We start from the raw sequence: 17354 nt of genomic DNA, 5'->3' as shown, positions 1-17354 counted from the left end.
CTCTCTCTCTCCCCCCCCCCCCCCCTCTCTCTCTCTCTCTCTCTCTCTCTCTCTCTCTCTCGCTCGCTCGCTCGCTCGCAAAGTGTACTGGGGGCCGCGTCTTGACCGAGTGTAACACTACGGTTTCTGCTTCTCCCGGTGTATTTCTTTCAGGTTTAACGGTAGAGAATCCGTTGTTGTCGCTGTGAGCTGAAGCGGCCGCCAGAAGGAGGCAGAGGTCTTGGTCTTGGAGAAGGTGTCCGTGAATGTTTGTACAGAACGAGGTTTGTATTGTGCTCCCACTAGGCAAGGCAAGGCAGCTTTAGTTGTATGGCACATTTTAGCAACAGGGCAATTGAAAGTGCTTTACATAAAGATCAGTTAAAAACGATTAAACAATTAAATACAGATACAATACGAGAATAAAATGTACAGTGCAGTATATAATATAATAATAATCTAACATCAAAATGTTTTGGCCCTGAACCATTTAGTGATTTATCGACTCGAGCAGCAGCGTTCTGAATCAGCTGCAGCTGCCTGATTGATTGATTTTTTTAGGGAGACCTGTAAAGACACCGTTACAGTAGTCTATTTCAAGGACTTAACCTCAAAGGACCAGAATACGTTTTCATTATGGATTTAAAAAGGCAGTCCATCGAGTTTATACATGAAGGGCAGTTCACTTGTCATGACTGGGCTACTAATCGCTTGTAAAAACAGTTGTGGGATTTAAGGAGCTTGAGTTTTAAACGGACAGTTCACCCTAAAATCAAAAATAAATATTTTCCTCTTACCTGTAGTGATATTTATCAATCTAGATTGTTTCAGTGCGAGTTGACAGTGTTGAAGATATCATCTGTAGAGATGTCTGCCTTCTCTCCATTGTAATTGAACTAGACGGCACTCGGCTCGTGGTGCATTAAGCACCAATAAATACATTTGAAAAACTCAACAGCAATGTCTCTTTCCAGAAATTATGACCCGGTTACTCAAGATAATCCACAGACCTGGTTGTGAGCAGTTTCAGGTAGGAACTATTTTCTTTCTAATGAACAATACCCGCCAACCGTATCACCGTGCAGAAGGAAGCATGCTCATGTACGAGAGGCTTATGGTCCGACATTGCTAGCTTGTGGAGATTAGTTTATAGCAACCTGATACTGCTAGCTCACCTGAGATAGCTAACCTTACAACTCAGGTGGGCAGGAAGCCAATTAATGTTTAAATCTCACGCTGTCACAAGCATGAGCTGTTATCTTCAACACATGGCACCTCACACCGATCCAGATTGTTAAATAGCACTTACAGGTAAGAGGAAAAATATGTATTTTTGATTTTGGGGTGAACTGCCCTTTTAAGATTTTTGGCTGGACCGCAGGGCCAGACCTATAAGCGTGAAAGTCTGATGCTGAGTTACACTTAAGCAACTAAGCAGCATGGGTATAGTACATGCAGATGATCGGCACTCGTTATCGGAAACGTGTTAACTAGAAGGGCACTCAGAGTGCAGACCTCCGCCCAAGACCATGCCATATTTCGCAATGTTACAGAAAGTGAAAATGTGTTTATCCTCATTCAGATCCGCTCCAAATTGAATGGGTTCTGCCGTGTCCCATGCTACACCCTCCTACCAAGTTTCATTAAACTGAGCCAGAAGTTTTTTCGTAATCCTGCTGACAAACAAACCAAACTGAACCTCCTTGGTGGAGGTAAAAAAAAAACACGTTTGAGTTGCATTATGGGAATGGTAAATGGACTGCATTTACAGTATATAGCGCTTTTCTAGTCTTAGTGACCATGCCTCATCCATCTATCTCTCCCCATTATTTCGACTATATCTACACTGTAAGGTAAAATGCCCCCAAACCCCCCCCCAACCCCACCCCAACAGTATCATGAAAGAAGTTTGCAGGAAAGGATGTTTCAGAGTGACCACTCGGCTATCCAGTCCATACCCAATGTCAACATAACACCCCTCTGTGGCTGTGTGTCCTAGCTAGCTGGCACTCTCAGTGGAAAATTCATTGGTTGAATTTATTAACAAAACCCCCTCTTTAACCGACAACATCTCAGCCCAGATCATATCTGTCAAATATGTGAGAAATAAAATCAGCTTCCCATAACACATCAATTCCCACTCTGGCCCAGAGTCTAAACCTTATTTGGTCACATCTCACTCCAGTTTACTGCTAGCAGAGTCTGTCACTCTAGGTTTTCAAGATTTATGTTGTATATCGTAAACTGACTGGCACAGAAGAATAAAAACAAAAGCTTCCCTATGACACAATTTTGTTGCTTTTAGTGATGCCCTTGTTGTTGTTGGTGGTGGTACATTTTTAATCTCTAAGCCATGCCTGCACTATTAAACATCACAATTTTTTAATGCTTTCTGTTGCTTTCTGCAAATCATTATACTACTCATGCAATCTCCCTTTTTCATTGTATGTCATTCCTCCAAACAAATCCCTATTAAGAGGGCTTGCCATGCATGTTGCAAAACCAATTATTACTCATCAACTTACTGTGCTAAAGATACGGGTACATCATAGACATTGGTGTCCAACCCCAGTACCACCTGGAAGTTGGCCTGACTGGTGTTTGTAAGAAGAATGCTCACGTTTAATACAAAATGAATCCAGCCTGAATAAGAGTGCTCTACTTATTTAATAAGTAGAGCACGGCCAGGGGAATGCTACTTCCCAGTGATGTTAGGAAGCCTATTTCTCTAACTCAGACTTATTTATCATGATGAAAAAGTTGCAGTGTGAATCTTTAATATCTTTGTAGGGCAATGTTTTGATACCAGTATCGTTAATGAATCAGTCAATCAATCAATCAATTAATTAAATCAGCAATCAATCGATTGATTCAGAACTACCTTTTGGTAGACAATAATTGCTCAATAATAGGAACTCACTATGCTGAGACACAAGGTGTCCTATATGGTCACATGAGTAATGACGATAACTCTCAGTATGCTTAAAAACATTGGCATAGTTTAACACATGAAGACCAAAGAGCCTTTAGCGGTAATTAGCCAGTTAGAATATAAACATTCCAGACAAGTGAAAGAAAAAAACAAACTACTTTTGTTTTTCTTCTGTTTTTCAACCCACAACAGAATTTCTCTATCAGCCTCTGCCGTACTACTAGCAGCTAGCTGGTGGAGACCGAAACAGAGGTGGAAGTGCTAAATATTGGACTTAAATTAATTTCTTAGACAGACACATAACTCCAAATAAATGCTAACGTTGCTCCCTATCTTCTGGAAGTGTAAATAGGCAACTGCTTGCTAACACATTCGCCATAACAACTTTATAAGGTGATAAAAGTCATATGCTTATTGTGCTGCCCCCAAGTGGCCAACAAACCGGAGGGATTTTTGCAGTTCTTAGAACTAAACGTTCCTAGAACACTTTTTTCGTCGTGTTCCGAAAGGAAAAATTTGGGGATTTCTAAGTTCCTCTGGCCTCAGTAGCGTAGTTTTTTAGCTCCTACTTCAGAGCAGGGTCTTTTCCCTTTTCCTAGGTGTACTTGATTGGTCGAACTTATAAGTCACGCCCACTGCCAACTCGGAAACTTGCAGACAGAGCAACAACGGGACATTTTTAACAATTTTCACCATCTTATTCATCATTAAATTCACTTCTGACAACGTTTTAGGCGAGAAATTAACCGTTTAGATTTCGAATATAGGCAGTCTTGCGAAAATTGATGCCGAATTGACAATTTGCTTCAAAGTTTTCGGAGTTCAGAAGCGCCATCAAGTGAGGCGACAGCCAGCAAGCGCCTGCCCCGGCTTCTAGCTCGTCGCTCGGCCAGTCGTGCTCAGACACCTCGCTGTGAGCTGGAGGTCTCTCAGACCGCTCTCGTAAATAAGAGGCTTTTTTTATTTCGCCGTTGACGGTTCGTTTGTTTAAATATCACAACACATGTCCATCATAAGATTAACAGGAACCTGTGGTTAACTGTCTTTTTGGAGTTAAACTCCACAAGCGTGTCCTGCGGCTCGCCGGCCATCACACACACACACACACACACACACACACACACACACAACAGAGAGGCGGGGTCTGTTCCGAGTATAATAAAGCCCTGTCTGTGTTGAGCAAAACATTACGTGAATTACTACGAGAATGGACGTGAATATAGGAAAAGTGCACAAGTATTACCATCATTTGTTTTTGTTGTATGTGGCGCTAAGGTCTAGTGACGATGCTATAAAGACCGTTGCCGTGCTTGCGTCACTCCCTTACCCCTCCTACCAGTCCCTATGGCCACTTGGCCAGTGGGAATGCAAACGGAAAAAAAGATTTTGGGGGAGAGTAGTTCTTAGAACTGCTTAGAAGTGTACTAGAAGTACTATCCGGTCGGAAAGCACCTATAGAGGCCAACAAGCCTGTAGAAGTAATTAGCCACTTAGCATGTTTAAGGTTTTAGACGCGACTAAAAAAAAAGTATTTAAAAATGTTTTTAAACATACAATTTTAAACTCCTTAAATCTAAGGACTTTGCAACAAACCCACTTTAAGATGAGCTTCTTTCAAGACTGCACATAAACGTTCCAAAATTCACAATTAAGACATTCAATGGTTTATTTTGTCTCAAAAAAGGAAACATGAAATTATCTTAAGACGGGTGTTTTAACTAATTTGAACCAAAGCCACATTCAACCATGATCAAAAACTATTTAAAAAAAAAAAATAATATATATATATATATATATATATATATATATATATATATATATATATATATATATATATATATACATTTTTCTTTGAAGTACAGCAAATTAGCTTTCTTGAAAAAGAAAAAAAGAATTGAGTCAGATAATGGATTTCATCACAAAGATTAATAATAAACATGCATTCTGAAAACTTCAGAAAGGTAGCATATGAAAAAAAAACACTGTGTTCCTCCTGTCTATTTCCAATTTGACACATACAGTAGTAGGTGTATTGCTGAGAGGAACAGAGCGTCAACCATGCTGTGTGAACATGCTGGCCTGGCTAAAATTATTTCTGTGGATCACTACTCATCTATAGCTCTTTGTATTACACAGATCCTCACTGTGGGGATATAAATAGTGTATAATGAAGTTGAATGACCTGACATCTTCTTCAGGCTATTAAGTGTTTGTTCTTGCTGTCACACTCAGAGAATCAATACCTCTCCAAAATGCCCATGTAGACGATGAGAAGTCCCCTCAGTTAGCATATGAATTCCTTTCATATTCATCTATCTCACTTTGCAGTCTTTTCTTCTCACCGCCATTCTTAGCTGGCTGGCTCAATGGGCCTACTCAACATGACTTAAGCTTTTACTAATCTGCAGACTTAATTAAGTCTCATCAGGACATCAGAGCTCGCTAGTGCCTTGCACTGTGTGACAGGATCACAGCGCAGACAGATGACAGAGATAAGTGCTCTCATTAGCCACCAAGACGGTATCCCCGGAAAGCTGCCTGCTCCTTCCCAAAGGAAACACTGGGGTCTGTCATTAGAATGTGCAGCAGTGCAGTCTGGGAGATGTCAGGAGGTCAAGGGGTAACTAAGGTTCAATTTATGGCTGTCAATAAGATGACGACCGCAAGGTCAGAGATGACTTCATGTATTTATCCTGGTCACATGCCTGTTATCCACAGATCATTATAATGGCACCACTGGAAGTGAATTACTTTTTGCCATCCAGTGAAATGAAACTGTTGTTTAAATTAAGGGTGACTTCAATGAGCATGTGGAAATTGATTATATGCATGGTTGTTTTGGACAGCTATTACTTGTCTTTGGCTATAGACAAATTTCTCAACAGAAAGCTCCAGGAAATCACTGCACCCCGTCAAAAAATAGTCTGGCACAGACTAAGCCCACCGTAAAAAAACCCACAATCTGTCATTTTTACGCATCTTTTTTAAATTGTATTTATTTATTCATGAATTAAATAAAACAAGATACAACATGTTAATTAGTGAACCAAAAGGGCTGCTGTAGGCAGATTTTGTTACCTTAGGACAGAGCCAGGCTATAGCTGTTTCCCCGTTTTCAGTTTTTATGCTAAGCTAAGCTAATTGCCTGTCTGCTGGCTGTACCTTCATATTTAGCATACAGACATGAGAGGAAAAGTGAAAAAACTTATTCAAGATATTGAACTATTGCCTGTGTGTGATTCAATTTTAAATTGGAGCAATTTCCATTTTAGTTGCAAAACAAACCCATTATATTATATTTCAGGGTGGCTCAAATTATTCCAACCTCCTAATACGTTTAAATCACTGCTTCACATCTGTCAATACGAATAGCATGACAAAAAAAAATCCAATTACTCGTCCTCAGCCAATTTGTCAAACAAAGCAAAAACACGACATACCCTTTACATTGTGATATTAAATCACTCCAGATGCAGATGAGCTCCACTTGAAGTCATTTTGCCATGCAGTCACCATCTGATGTGATCCTTTGTGTCAAATATATGCACCTCTCCGCCTTCAAGCTCAGAGAAAAACCCGGCAGCTTCTATTATTGCTTCCTGTAAGTCACAGAGTCTTTTCACAAGGTTATTAAGATGACACTGAATTTAGACAATGTTGGAGCCAGTAGCTTTACAGGAAGGCGAGCAAGGCCCCGCTGTAATATCCCCAGTGTTTTTGTTCTCTGAGACGGCTTAGTAATAGGGTTACAAGATTGTATTGCTTGTCGTAATCTATGAGATGCAATATAACAACATCCTATCGAGGCTCCTCGAAACAGCCAAAGCTCTTGTCATACAGTGCAAATGCTATATGTCATACTTACGGTATCAGATGCTTTTTTTTATTGCAGTTCAGAATGGTTGATTAAAAGCTCCATAGGGAATTTGATTTATGTTTGCTTGGATGGTTTATGTCAGTCAATGTGGGCTCAGCAGATGTCTTTCAGACCTTGAAAAAGATTGCAGGTTCAGATCCCATGTGGGGGCTCTAAAACATCTCTTTAAGTTCAGTGACCTGGTTTTGTAATGGTGATATATAAACATAACTCCTTTGTCAAATTATCTCTTTAGTGATTTGCCTGGACAGTGAGTTGCTTAGTGACTCTGTCATTGTGATGAGGAATATCAACCTTGTGTTTTTATGGCATATAATGTATTTTGTTTGTGATACACTGTCATTTATCTGAGAGGATTACACACTGTTGCCTATAGCCTTTTTTTTACATTTACTGCAATGTTGCACAAGCAAAGAGGATGTGGCTATGACTGCATACCCACCTAGCCCTCTTCCTACCGACTGGGGTACCCGCACACCCTAGAGGTATATATTTTTGTCTCACAGGTGCTTTATTCTATCATTTCACTTTGTCATGACTTGTCTATCAATTTGTTCCTAATGACTTCATATCATTGTTTTCTGTGTCTGTTTTAATTAGCAATTTAATTAGTTGCCAGTTCCGCCTATGTAGTTTTGATAGATGGAATGATTTACTGAGTTAATGTTTGAAATAGGTCCTAATTTAAAGCATCACACACACACTATCAGACACATAGGCCTACATATAATTTGAAAAATCTAAATATGAATTACATTTATTAAACCTTTTCTTTTGACAGTGTATCATACACCAAGGTCGCCATTTTACTTTTGTATTGAAAGACAAATATTAAAAAGTGTTGAAGTTTAAATGACTGTGGGTTTATTGCAATTATTTGATATTGGGGTTTGATTTTGTATTGTGGTTTGGTTCATCGTATAAATATAACAAATAATGTTCACTCGAAATTAATGACTAATATACATGATTAATGAACTAAATGATACCAGAATCAAATGATGGCAAATCAGCTTTGAAGCACTAATGTGGATTGTACTTAGGATAAAAGCTGCAATTTGTATTAAACAAAAGTATAGCCTATGTTTTCATTTTAAACAATATGCAAAAACCAACCTGGTCTCACAGAATTCCGTGAAATGAACACGGCCCCTTAACTCAAAATCTGTGGCAGTTTCACGGAATCGCCGAAAATTCCGTGACGGGCCCACGGATGTGATGCCTATGTAAGTCAATGACAGGCATCATCCGTGGTCTACGCACAGATTCCCTGATCACAGCACGTTTCTTTCTGCCAGTCGGGCTGCGGCAGAGAAGCTGTATAGCTTTGCTATTATTGGTATTTTTAGCCCAATAACCGCTGTTTTAATCAACATTTATTCACCAGATATTATCATGGTTTATTTGTATTTCTTTTAATGTTATTATTTCGGTCTATTTCGGTCAGTGAAGCTGGATTGCTTTGTTGTTTATTGATATTTTTAAAACTATAACGCTACATCTATAACATTTATTTAGATGTTATAGTATACATTTCTTTATTTTAATAATAATATTTTGGCCTTATTACCGGTGAAATATTACAGTAGGCTATGCTGTAAGACAGAACACGATATATGATCCGAGCTGGGCGCATGCAAAGCCGATCTCCCACAATGCAATGCGGGCATTCATTTCAGAGAATCTGACAGCGATCAGCGGGTCTTTAACACCAGTATCGCTTCAATGTACATATATATAATCAGTGGTTTAGTCAGCAGCAACAACATCGTGGTACGTGCCGCTCGGCGGATAAGATAAAAAATACATAATATTCGTAATATTGATGTTTTTGTCTAACGTTGTATTTGAGCATGTAAACAATGACGATATTAATAATAATAAAATACAGTTTCATGTATTTGTCTCATGTATTGTGACAACAAATCAAATCAGCTGAAGACAATAAGCTGACGACTCCGGAAGTGACGTAGTAATTACCTTACGCCGTCTGTGAAAGCTTGCTGCACGTTGTAGCCTACGTGAGAATTTGTACAATAAATATACCAATAATGAAAAAATAGTGTTTTATGCTTTGAATGCGTCTAGCTCGGATCATATCGTGTTCTGTTTTACATCATACTGTAAATTTCACCGGTAATAAGACCAAAATAATATTAAAATAAAGAAATGTATACTATGATAACATCTAAATACATGTTGATAGAAACAACAAAGCAATCCAGCATCACTGACCGAAATAGACCGAAATAATAACATTAAAAGAAATACAAATAAACCATGATAATATCTGGTGAATAAATGTTGATTAAAACAGCGGTTATTGGGCTAAAAATACCAATAATAGCAAAGCTATACAGCTTCTCTGCCGCAGCCCGACTGGCAGAAAGAAACGTGCTGTGATCAGGGAATCTGTGCATAGACCACGGATGATGCCTGTCGTTGACTTACATAGGCATCACATCCGTGGGCCCCTCACGGAATTTTCGGCATTTCCGTGAAACTGCCACAGATTTTGAGTTAAGGGGCCGTGTTCATTTCACGGAATTCTGTGAGATCAGGTTGGCAAAATCTTTATTTCTTCTAATATAATTAAAGCTGCGAGCAGCAGGGTACTGGCTGGAATGGGATTCACTTCAATTTTGCACACAGCCTCAGTGGAGCATGGTAAACAACTGTGCCGAGTTTCGTCCAATTCAGAATAACTGTTGCCAAGATATGTTTCGGGTGTTTTCAGATATAATTAATTCCATAACCTAACATAACATAACATTTTGCTATGATGGTTGTTTCTTACAGTAGTAGTAGATTCTTGGCGGTGGTCCTTTTTTATTGGTGGGATGAGGGTAATGTGTATACAAAGCATTTTGTGACTCATGTATTTGGATGTACAGTGTTTCCTTTGGGTGATGGGAAATATTAAAAAAGTATAATGGGGGCATGTGAGTGAGCAAGGTTGTGTGTGTACCAACTTTACTGAGTCGGTCTGTGTGTTGTGTGTGAGTGTGCAGGAGGCTGAGGGCGTGGCAGGCGTGGGGGAGGAGCGGGAGCAATATGACAGCGCTGCACAGGGTTTTTTCACAAGTGCTTACGAAAGAAGGAAGGCAGCAGAGCTCGGAGCTCAGCCGAACGTGACAACAGGAAGTAAAGTGTCGGGTTCCAGCATGGAGCCAGACACACCAACAAGATGGCCGTCAGGGCCGTCACCTCCCACAGCAAGGACACCCTTGTCTCTGTTTCCTCACTTGGCCCAGGAGAGGTAGATAACAAATATGATGAAGTCGAGGATAGCTTAAGCCCGAATCTGCTTATAGGAGACATAACATTGACAAACTCAAGTGCATAATACAGCAACCAGCTTAATGCAAAAACCAGAGTTGAAGCAACCAGCAGAGCAGTAGCTTTCTTGTTGCGCCTGTCGGTGGCCAGAGTGCCCCTGCAGCCATGGAGGTGACCGATGATGAGGCCACAGTTGATAGCAATACAGAGGAGAGAGGCCACGTAATAAACCAGGAACCAGGAAGGACAGCCACTCGTCTCGGGCCACTGCCCACGTGCAACCCCCATCAAAATTGATGTAGGTGACCTTGGGTAATGCCATGGTTACTGAGACCAGCCAAATGGCTACAACAGTGCATGACCTGTGGAAGAGGAAGACAGGGGAAGATCAGAGGATCACATTTCTGCTAGAATAAATAGGTCATTTATATACTGCAAGAACACATAGACCTTGGTCTGATGGGAAGGATAGTGAGTGTTTGATGTGATGGGATTAGCCAACAGTTGGTTATAAGGTTGATCTCTAATGTCTGCATTGACCTGTCTGATACATAAGAATGCTCATGGTCCCTCCTCTGTACTGCCTCTAGGTTGAAGTTAAGCAATTGACTCCGCCATTATTCTCATGCATGCTGACTGTTTGAGATGGTTGTCTTTTTTATTGTAGAATCTTTAAGTCATGATTTGTAGAATTTGAAAAGCTCACATATTTTAAAAAAGACTAATTCCCTAAAACAGCTGGGCACTGTATTTTTATTACCTTACACATCAGCTGGATTCTAGCGATATAATAAGATCACACAAGAATTTCGGGATCACATATCACACGAAAAAATCCATCCTATCAGGCTTCAAGTAATGCATTTTTGTCTGAACTACCAGCTAACCGAACCAATCATCGTCTGGTGAGGAGCTCCTCGCAGCTGTACGGATGTGGTTTAGGTGTGTCTGACGGCCACAACTATTCGTTTAAAACAACAATGGTGAACGTGATAGACATATCGTTCATCCAAAAACCTGGTATTTTTTGAAAGTGCCTGTCCTTTTCCAATCAGTTTCCAATGATGGCTTCTCAGGTGGTTCTGTTTAACAAAACATCTGACGCATCAGGTTAGTAGTTAAGCACACGTTACTTAAAATGGAGTAAGTAGCACAATTGTTGGAGACTTGCTTCAGCCTTTGATTAAAACACACTTGGTGGTGGCCGGGTTAGCTCAGTTGGTGGAGCGGGCGCACATATATAGAGGTTTACTCCTCGACGCAGCGGCCGCGGGTTCGACTCCGACCTGTGGCCCTTTGCTGTATGTCATTCCCCCTCTCTCTCCCCTTTCATGTCTTCAGCTGTCCTGTGAAAATAAAGGCCTTAAAATGCCCAAAAATAATCTTAAAAAAAACCAAAAAAAAACCACACTTGGTGCACCAGTGAGTATGGCACCACCAGGATGGTTAGAATGATCAATTCATTGTAGCTTTTAATTGGTTTTATGGAATTTGTTGACAATAAGACAAATGAATAATATCGCCAGTCTTATCTGGTAAGAGATACATACTCACACTTGTGTCAGGCTAGCAGGCAGTCTCATCCGCGGTGCCACAATACGATACCTCAGCACTGACATCACTGATGACTTCAGTGACTGTGGGAGTGGAAATCTTCAGCCCCAGGGGGATGCAGGTCCCACCACCGAGATACAATGTTAAAGGTACAAGATATCACTGGGATGAAAGATTCAGAGATAGACAATAGTTGGGGTAAAGATAGTCTTTATCCACGACTTTCCACTTCCGGGACTGCTCTTGTCTGCCGGAAATTCCGCCGGGTGTCACTCTTTTCAGATGTCCATTTTCGGATGACCTTCTGCTTTCTTTGTGTTGTAATTTTAAAATCCGGTCGATTTATGAGGACTATGGTTAACTGCTCCTCAGATCTCTGCAGGGTAAATCCAGACAGCTAGCTAGACTATCTGTCCAATCTGAGTTTTCTGTTGCATGACTAAAACAACTTTTGAACGTACACAAAACAAGTTCCTTCCCGAGGCTATTTTGCAGAGGCACCGTAGCTCCACTTGGTGATTAGCACCGCCCAAGACAATTGTGATTGGTTTAAAGAAATGCCAATAAACCAGAGCGCGTTTTTCTCACATCCCAGAATGCTGTGTGGAGGAAGGTCTGACTAGGGAAAAGATAGAGAAGATGGACGTAAGAAAAAAATGGACAAAGTTTATGATTGTGGATGAAGAGGGAAAGGCTTGATAAAGGGAGTGAATATGCCGAAGGTGATATAGAAGTCTAGAAGAGAGAATGCAAGAAACAATCTGAGAAATTACAAATGAGATGAGACAGCAGTAGCGGAGAGATTATGTAAAAAGGGAAGGAGTAATAGAAAAAAGGAAATTTTTAGAGGTGAACAGAATCACTGTGAGAACAAGGTAGACAGAATCAGGAGTTTAGAGAGACACACAGAGTGACAATTATTCTGAAAACGTATGTTGATCAACCATCTCCCATGTATTATTCATGCTTATAATAGTTGCAGCTCCATGGGTCCCTAATCACCTGTAAATCAGAGCTCACCAGGCCCTGTGACTGACAAGCCTGATGATTCAGAACTGTTGGCCTATAGTCCCACCTCTTCTTTTCTTCAGCGACAAACACTCTGTGACATCAGCAGGTCGACTGCATCACGACACAAACAAGCCAACTCACCTCGGCGGGGCACACTGCACTGGCAGACTCGTCACTCAGACAAAGGAGCTTGTTTGTTCCCAGAGGGATCAACAACACACACAGACTAGTTGAGAAGAGAAATGAGAGGATGTCTTTGGTAAAGAGCAGGCAGTTGACCAGAGCCAAGCCCCGCAAGTAAACAAACAATTTATCCCCATAAGTAAGCAAGCCACTGTTTTGCTGTTAGAGAGATGAATTGGCTGCCTACGCGCTGACATTTGGGAAGGTTTTACTAATACAGTGGCACTCATAAAGTTTATGAACCCATGCTAAAGTTGACTAAAAAGAGGAATAAATAATATCATCTTTTGGAAATTGATCTTAATCCCTTTATTAAAGAAATGAGGAAAAATCCAAACTTTAAGGACACCAATTTTCTTTGTGAATGAATAATGTAGCGTAAATAAATAAATGTTCTTCCTTAAAATACAGGGGGCATAAGTAAGTACACCCCTATGTTAAATTCCCATAGAGGCAGGCAGAGTTTTATTTTAAAGGCCAGTTATTTCATGGATCCAGGATACTATGCATCCTGATAAAGTTCCCTTGGCCTTTGGAATTAAAATAGCCCCACATCATCACATACCCTTCACCATACCTAGAGATTGGCATGATTTTATTTCAGTTAGCCTAATAGCTGGTTTGATTTGCATTGAGAGATGATTTTATGGAAAGTACCCCATGCCAATCTCTAGGTATGGTGAAGGCTATGTGATGATAAAAATCTGCCTGCCTCTATGGGAATTTAACATAGGGGTGTACTTACTTATGCCCCCTGTATTTTATCAGTCATAGAAACGTGTGTATGTGTGTGTGTGTGTGTGTGCACATGGGCGTGCTGGTCTTACAGGGAGGTGTGTTCAGGTGCCTTCTTGGCGTATTGCTACCTTGAGGCAGTGGAAAGTGATCGCACCATTGACCAACAAAAACCTGGTCTAAAGTCAATCACGCAGCATGTCATTGTTATTTTAACAGCAAATTAGTAAAATGTGCCTAGGCTTATGCACAGCGCGCGCACACTATGCTTGTTACACACATAGGGAAGCGCAGCAGCACACAAACATGAAAAGATTACAAATAAAAATATTACGGTGCAAATCTGCCATCATAATAGCAATGTGCCAAGGTACAAACGCGCCTGGCTTTTAAAGGGAATGGGAGATGACACTCTGATTGGTTTATTGCATGTTACCCCCAAAACACACCTATGAATGAATTAAGACACTAAGTACAACATTTTTGAACAATGCGCCCCGGACCCTTTTTTCCACCGTCAAACTAGCAAAAGTGGATTTGGACATGCCCTAAACGCACCTGTGCCAGGCGCTTCACACCGTGCGCTTAGATCGTTAAAAAAGGTAATGTATATGAACTATAGCTGTAAAAAGTGTAATATTTCCCTCTGAAATATAGTGAAGAAAGGGTAAACAGTAAAGTAACTCAAAATTGTACTTAAGTACAGAACTTGGGTAAATTTGCACTTTTACTTGACAATAATAATTTTTACGAAAAGTACCTGTCATTTTCTTTTAGCTCCATAAATATGCTCTTTAAATGTTAATTGTGACAATTTAAATAAAAAATGCCAGAGTGTGCTGGTGGGATGCATCATTATTGTAGCCTAGAAATCTAGACACACCCAGTCTAGTAACTCTCTGTTGACTTGGAGCTGGAAAAACCAAATTCTGGTCAGGCCAATCACATTGTGTATAGAGCCGGTGGGCGGGCTTAACATAAGGACTGCAGAGTTGCGACGGTTCCCCGTGAATTCCCTGCTATTTGAAAACAAAGAAGATGGCTGCTGCTGCTGCTGCTGCTGCTGGCGAACAACGGTCTTTGGAATCGGCTTTGGCCGCGACTCTGGAAGACTTGGAGTTAAGCACTGAAGTCATTCTTAAAAAAAGGAAGATGTGTTCAGAGTTTTGCCGACTGGATACGGCAAAGGTTTAATCTATTAACTAGCGTTGCTCTGGTTGGCTATGAGTGCAGAGGGAATTTGAAAGACAACCGTTTATCCCGCCCCTCGGATTGAGCCCTGCCAATGGTGAGTTCCCAGACCCAACATCTTGATGTGGGTCTGGCTTGTCAGGCTATCATTACTGCACTTTTGTCTGATCAACTGTTTCCGTGATACTGTGTGTGAAGGATAGATGGACAAACAAATGAACAAACGTTTGTTTATTACTTCATTCATCTGTCCCTTCTGTGCAGTATCTCACTCAAGTTTAACATCCCTGTCCAAATTTCATCATTGGGGTGGGTGATAATGTGGGCTTTAGACATAAAGCAAGGTCAGCGCGGCAGCTCAGTTGATGTTTTGAACCATCATCATTTAACCATTTTATTTTTAATGCAGGCCTTATATGGATGTGATTAGAGGGGAAATCATTTATTGGAGGGGAAATAACAAATTAGCAGCCTGCTTCCAGCCTTGCTAAATTTGACTTCACACATTATAATAACACAGAAGCTAAGTGATATTTTTGTTTTCACTCTGGTTTTATTAGTACAGCTGCAGCTGAATGAGGAGGGAAGAGTAGAAGTAGTGGAAAAGGGCTAAAAGGGAAAGACGTAACGTGACAGATGAGGAGAGACAGCCAAGAACACAGAAATGATTGGAAGTACAGAGACATGAAGTGAGCAACACAAGGCTAAACTAATTGTATTTAATTTTAGACTCTTTGACCTCCAGCTGTGCTGATTTACTGATTTAGAAGTTGTGACTGGCTCCGGCCTATTTCCAGTCCCACCACTTTCACTCCTCGGCCACAGTATGGATTTACATACATCTGTAGCATGAAAATCGATCGATCCAGGCTGTGGTTTCCAGAAGAAAGCAGAAAGAAGAAGGAATAAACGGATTGATTTACCACAAAATTAAATTCACAAATACAGGTGGGTCACATATTAGAAAGAAATCCAAACAGATGTGTGGAAGGCAGATGCTTCCACACAGGGCAGTAGCAGTCACTTAAAGGTTTGATAGGTATACAAATGTTATGAATGATTTACAGGCACCAGATCAAAACTCAGTTAAACACCGACGGGAGAGTTTAGAGCGACGTGCTAGACAGCACTCTCCACCTCAACATCAAAACACCAAACGAGGCAGGCTGTCCTCATTCACCGTTCGTACATATACCTACGAAAAGAAAATGCACTGTAATTCATATACTAATCACTGAATTATTACGACCCATATTGACGTTTGTTGATAAGCAGCGACCTAAGACCGCAAGAGAATCCACTGATAATATCTAAAACCTCATTTCACCATAACAGGGTAACAAAAAAGTCAAACTTTAAATGGGTTCTAACAGAAGCCAAGAATGTTGCAGGCAGAGCCACAGGGAAATACAAAGAGGTTAAATGGATGTGCCTCACGTACTGTTAAAAGTGATCTGCTCTGTTCAGGGGGAGAAGCCCTCCGCTCATTATCAGTGAATGTGCTGTATAAAGAGAGGGCACACACCTGCGCGCACACGCACACACACACACATACGCACGTTTCTATGACTGTATCAATAAGATTATACCTGTGTACAAATTTAGTATTATCCATACACACTCTATATGGCCAGAATGTATGTGGACACGTACTATACTTTTGGCATGGTAGCAGGTAACATTTGCACGTTAATCATCTTAGCATGCTAACATTTGCTAATTATCCCCGAACACAAAGTACAGCTGAGGCTGGAAACGTCAATTCCAGGTGTTTGGTCATAAACCAAAGAACAAATTGAAATTTGGACCCGATGAATGCGCTAAATGAAAGACAGGGGCTCACCAAAAGTTTCACAATGCATCCTGAGTGGGACATGCATTGTCTGTACCAAATTGAATGGAAATCTACCCAATAGTTGAGACATCTCACTCAAAATCACAAATGTGAATCTCATGGTGGCGCTAGAGGAAAAGTCAGGGGATCACTAACCACATCTGGGAACCATGAATGTCTGTAGAAAATGTGCCAATCCATCTGGTTAGATGCCAAGATATTTCACTGGATAAGTGAAAACCTTGACCTGCTGGTGGCCTTAGAGGAAAAGTCATCATCAGGGCAAACCATCCAATAGTTGTTGAGATATTTCAGTTTGGAACAAAGTGACAACAAACAAGAGTCACACCACTGGTTTGGCTACAAATCCCATATGGAGTTTTTGGTTTGGATGACCACATTTTTGATCACACTTTTTGGCTATGTAGTGTATCTTCAGCATACAACTTTAGTGCTTTAAGTCTGAAAATCCCCCTCCCCTCTGTGGCTGGGTTACATCGGTAAGCCTCTCTGCCTCCAGGTATTTGTTGTCTACAAAATATCTCACTCCCACTAAACACTGACCTCACTATCACTTTCTTTTTCACTCACACAAACTGACACACACACCTAAACAAAAGAGCAGCAAAACACATTGAAACACCTACACAGGTGCAATGCCTGTCCAGACACGCACACAGCTTTATTCTCACTAATTGCTGGCAGTAGGTATTATGAGACTCACTAGTTCTCAGGAAAAACAAACAGTTATATAGGAGAGAGATAAAGCACGGGGGGAG

General features: G+C 40.7%; 1 protein-coding gene across 1 annotated transcript; it reads right to left on the bottom strand.

The window, feature by feature from the left end:
• Window positions 1-9769: 9769 nt before the first annotated feature.
• On the bottom strand, window positions 9770-11686 carry LOC144526191 (uncharacterized). The gene is given in 3 exon segments (XM_078263460.1): window positions 9770-10299; window positions 10301-10429; window positions 11622-11686. Coding segments are annotated over 3 exon segments (627 nt in total). The 3' UTR covers window positions 9770-9866.
• Window positions 11687-17354: the final 5668 nt, after the last annotated feature.

The sequence above is a fragment of the Sander vitreus genome, chromosome 12 (genome assembly GCF_031162955.1).
Source record: "Sander vitreus isolate 19-12246 chromosome 12, sanVit1, whole genome shotgun sequence".
Classification (NCBI taxonomy): Eukaryota; Metazoa; Chordata; class Actinopteri; order Perciformes; family Percidae; genus Sander; species Sander vitreus.
Note: the sequence above shows the minus strand (reverse complement) of the source record. Positions and strands in the feature narration are given on the sequence as shown.